The 5000-nt window shown below is 47.2% G+C and overlaps 1 protein-coding gene across 1 annotated transcript in view; it reads right to left on the bottom strand.

Moving 5' to 3' along the window:
- The window catches only part of ush2a (Usher syndrome 2A (autosomal recessive, mild)), a 108178-nt gene that overhangs the window by 64627 nt on the left and 38551 nt on the right, over positions 1-5000 (bottom strand). Inside the window, exons 10-11 of the mRNA XM_042709800.1 lie at positions 3514-3709; positions 88-218 (exon numbers count right to left, since the gene is read on the bottom strand). Of these exons, the coding sequence (XP_042565734.1) occupies positions 88-218; positions 3514-3709 (327 nt within the window). The remainder of the gene's footprint in view (positions 1-87; positions 219-3513; positions 3710-5000) is intronic.

Genomic DNA, 5000 nt, shown 5'->3' with positions numbered 1-5000 from the left:
TGTGTGTGTGTGAGACCGGTGGTGTGTGTGTGTGAGACCAGTGGTGTGTGTGTGTGTGACCGGTGCTGAGCAGAGGCTCTGCCGTACCTCCTCACACTCCACACTGCCGTTGAGGGTCCCGGCGGCATGGCAACCACAGGGTCTGCAGATGTCTGCTGCGGTGGTGACGGCGCCCACGTCCCTGTAGAACAGCAGCTGGCACTGCCCACAGTTCCTCCCTATGGGATGGAGGAGGAGGAGGAAGAGGAAGATCAATGTTGATGTATTAAGATTCAGTCACATTAGAGGGACTTTAATTTCAAATTAAAACCTATGGAGCCTCTGGGGAAAGAGAGGAGTGAGAGCGACTGAAGGGAGGGAGGGAGAGAGAGAGAGAGAGAGGAGGAGAAAGAGAGAGCGATACAGATAGAAAGATAGAGAGAGGAAGCGGGAAAGAGATACAGGAGCAATGGCAGAGACAGAGAGAGAGAGAGAGAGAGAGAAGAGAAGAGATGAGAGAGAGAGAGAGAGAGAGAGAAGAGATGAGAGAGAAGAGAGAGAAGAGAAGAGATGAAAGAGAGAGAGAGAGAGAGAGAAAGAGAAGAGAAGAGATGAGAGAGACAGGTCCCCGTATGAGAGTTTGGTCATTTTGGAGATGTCCATTCTAATGTGGCCTCTGGTCCCCGTCTGGCACGGTGTTCATGCTGAACATATGAAACAGTGAACCTGTTAGCGCGGCCTTGCCTCCTTCATTACGTCTCCATCTGCCTCCACTCTAATGCAATATTTCAGCTCTTCAACGGGAGCGACCACTGCCTCCACTCTAATGCACCAGGAGCCACCGCTGCCTCCACTCTAATGCAATATTTCAGCTCTTCAACGGGAGCGACCACTGCCTCCACTCTAATGCACCAGGAGCCACCGCTGCCTCCACTCTAATGTGTGTGTGTGTGTGTGTGTGTGTGTGTTTTTGTGTATGCTTGTGTGTGTGTTCTATTTCAGCTCTTCAACGGGAGCGACCGCTGCCTCTCCCACTCTTAAATGACTCTAACCATGGTGCTACTGTTCCACATAGTTATTTCCACTCACACAGTGACCGTGGTTACATGGATTCGAATAACTGCCTTAGTCGGACTGAAATCGCATTATCCGTTTCATGTAAGCACCTTAGTCGGATCGTAGTCGGACCGCACATAGTCGGACTAACACCCCTGGATAACTCGATCCGATCCAGTTGATAGTTCGACTATTGCGGCATGTAACGGTGAATTGGATAAGGAACTGGACTTTGCGTCTTTGCGCATGCTCCCTCTCTCCCTGCCAGGTCGTGACCCGGAAGACGAAAGAGGGATAAGTTGTCTCAACTGTTCATACTAATGACACGGTTTTTTATGAATATCCTGCAGACTGTCTCACAAGCTTATTCTTGTTGATTATGAACAAACATAACAGAAGAGGTCCGAAGATATGAGCACCTTTACAACCCCTCCTTAAACACGTATAAGGACGTTCCACATTTTATTTGCTTAAAACAACAGCAGTACTGTCAAATCAGCTGTCACTCGGCTATTACCTGACCAAGGTTCCATGGCAATGTTCCGAAAGCCCATTTTTCCGACGCTGTTCCGAAATTGTGAGTACAGCAACGTGAACCACTATTGCCCACATGCACATCCCAATGAATCACACAATCATAAACATATAAATGCCTTTATTTCACAAGCATTAACTTGAATTCAGAATATTATTATACACACATGCATTTGCAACAGATTGCCAACAGATGCATGCTTTGTCAGTGCTTGACAAGATCTGCGTAATGTCCTGCGACAATCTGCCGGTGGTTTCCTTCGCATGAGTGGTAGCCTACCCCATATTCAAAACCAGAGTAGGCTAAGTTAACAAATATTGCCTAGGAAAAGTTATATGCGTGATAGCCCGGTGAGCGTCTCCGCTCTGCTGTGCAAACAAAATGCTGTGTGTGTTTTGTGCCACTTAAAATATTTCTAAATTTTGCCAGGGGGACTATTTTTCGGAATATTGAGATTTCGGAATATCGGGCTTTCGGAACACTGGGCCGTCTCCCCCGACCAATACCTGTCAAACTCGGTGATACTATTCACAACTAATTTGTCCTTCATTTGATCAAATATGATGAAATTTGGTATTGTGCCCGCGAGGCACGCGTGAGTTTAGTTGTGTTCAGTTATCTGGCGCTGAAAAAAACCACTAATAAGTACTGTCAAATCAGAAAGCAAATCAGCTGTCACTCGGCTATTACCTGACCAATACCTATCAAACTCGGTGATACTATTCACAACTAATATGTCCTTCATTCTATCAAATATGATGAAATTTGGTATTGTGGCCGCGAGGCACGCGTGAGTTTAGTTGTGTTCGGTTATTTGGCGCTGCCCTCTAAAGACAGAGACGTGACAGGTGGATCGAGATATTTTCCCGTAAATACCTTTACCTAAATACCTTTATAGATAACATCGATCATACACTCCCATTGCACTCAAACAACCACACTCAAACGAGGAGATATTGTATCAATTAGCCTATTATGTATTGTATTAATTGCACAGAGTTCCAGTGGCGCATGCAGCCGTACGCAAAAAAATATATCATGAACGCATATTTATTAAAATGGGGAAACTATAAAATCGGAGTACAGACAACTAATGCCCAGCGTTGACGATGCAGATACAGAGCTGGAAACAGCTAAATGAGTTACGCAGTGAACTTTATCAAGCCCTGGAAAGTTCGGCAAATTTCTACCCAAACATTCATTGCGTCCTGAAGGTCTTGTATCTATCTACGAAAAGACTGACTGGACTTGCTCTCATGAATATTCACACAGATTTGGAAATCGACAGCGAAGAAATACTAAAACAATTTGATGCAACTGGCAGAAGGGCAATGCGTTTAGGCTGTAACCCATTATTTGCGCGCGTGTGTGAATGTGCGTGCGTTTCTCTCGCCTTTTATCTTTCACCTTTGAATAATGTAACTTATAAACACATCGGCCCGGCAGAAACAAACAAACAAACAAACAAACAACCCAAGAGGCAACACGCATTTCTGGACCGATGAACAGACGCGATTCATGCTCAATCAACTGTTGTTGTTATTGGTAGTGGTGAAGAGGTCAAGCGGAAAGGGCTGTATCACCACTAGTTGTAATGAAAACAGCGCCACCTATCGTATCGGATATGACATGCTTTCGGCCAATGATTCGATTTATTCACTGCCATGTATATTGGGATAATAGCACCTACCCTCGAAAGAAAGCATAGTCCGACTAAGCAAAGATTCGAATTATACCATCATGTAAACACACTGACAGAGAGTTGCATGTGAACTTGTGAATTTAGCTGATTTTGCTATGTGGCGATTTGCCAAATACAACAGGTCATTTAGCAAAGGCAGGTTAAACATAACAGCTGATATGGATGAAATAATCCGATTAAGTAATAAATCAAGGTTCGTCTAGAGCTTTTAGATGAAGCCCAAGACATGTGCGGTGAGTACCTGTGGTGTTGTGTTGACAGTCGTCACAGACTCCTCCTCCGCCCCGGAAGTGTTCCGAAGCGTGGGGGTCAAACGTGACGTCATAATGACAGGAAGAGGCGTGGCCGTTGCACTGGCAGGGGCGGCAGTTGTAGGCCTGCAGCTGATCACCTGATCGGAAGGGCTTGTCATTGAAGAGCGCTGCACAGCGTTCACACTGGGGCGGAGAGAAGAGAAGAGAAAAAAAACACACAAACAACAACAACAAAAAAAATAAAATCAATAAAACACGGCGGAGCAACAACGACAGCACACCTCTGCTTCTGGGTGTGTGTGTGTGTGTGTGTGTGTGTGTGTTTGGGGGTGTGTGTGTGTGTGTGTGTGTGTGTGTGTGTGTGTGTGTGTGTGTGAGTGTGTTGTGTGTTGTGTGTGTTTGTGTGTGTGTGTGTGTGGGTGCTAAAAATACAGAGAAGACACCTGAATGCGTACAGGGAGGTCTGAGCGTACCACAGCAATAAGGTCAGTAATTACAAATGACTTTCAACAACAAAACTGTTAAAATAGGCCATGTTCACATAAAACAAACATGTCAAAGTACAGGAAAGAAGGGGGTGGGGTGGGGGGGGGGGAGCTTTTTCGCATCGGTGAAAGTCTTTGATTTTTCTGGGCTAAGCAGTCACTCCAAATTAAGGTGGACACGAGCGGCATCAAAGGGAACGATTAAAAATGTATTCAAAAACAGGAGGGGATTCCCCTGCGACGCATCACTGTGGCAGCGGAGCGTCCTCACACACACACACACACACACACACACACACACACACACACACCTCATGCTGACACATGGCGGCAGATCGGCACTGAGTGGCCTTCTGGGCTTACTGCCCGCAGGGAATTACTAATACAACTTCCAGGATGTGAGAGAGGGAGTGAGAGAGAGAGAAGGAGAGAAGAAAGGAGAGAGAGACAGAGGAAGGAAGAGAGGGAGAGAGGGAGGGAGGAAGAGAGGAAAGGAGGGAGAGACAGAGGAAGGAAGAGAGGGAGAGAGGGAGAGAAGAAGATAAGGAGAGAGGGAGAGGAGGAGAGAGGAAAGGAGGGAGAGAAAGAAGAGAGGGAAAAGAGGGCGAGACAGAGGGAGGGAGAGGGGGAGAAGGAGAGAGGGAGAGAGGGAGAGAAGAAGATAAGGAGAGAGGGAGAGGAGGAGAGAGGAAAGGAGGGAGAGAAAGAAGAGAGGGAAAAGAGGGCGAGACAGAGGGAGGGAGAGAGGAAAGGAGGGAGATGCAGAGGGAGAGAAGGAGAGAGGGAGAGAGGGAAGGAAGAGAGGGAGAGAGAGACACAGACCACCCCACAGAGCGGCACAGACAGAGGGAGGGAGAGAGAGAGAGGGAGGGAGGGAGTGAGGGAGAGAGAGACACAGACCACCCTACAGAGCGGCAAAGACAGAGGGAGGGAGAGAGAGAGAGAGGGAGGGAGAGAGGGAGGGAGAGAGAGACACAGACCACCCCACA

The sequence above is a fragment of the Clupea harengus genome, chromosome 14 (assembly GCF_900700415.2).
Source record: "Clupea harengus chromosome 14, Ch_v2.0.2, whole genome shotgun sequence".
NCBI classification, from domain to species: domain Eukaryota; kingdom Metazoa; phylum Chordata; class Actinopteri; order Clupeiformes; family Clupeidae; genus Clupea; species Clupea harengus.
This window is presented reverse-complemented; position numbering and strand designations above follow the sequence as displayed.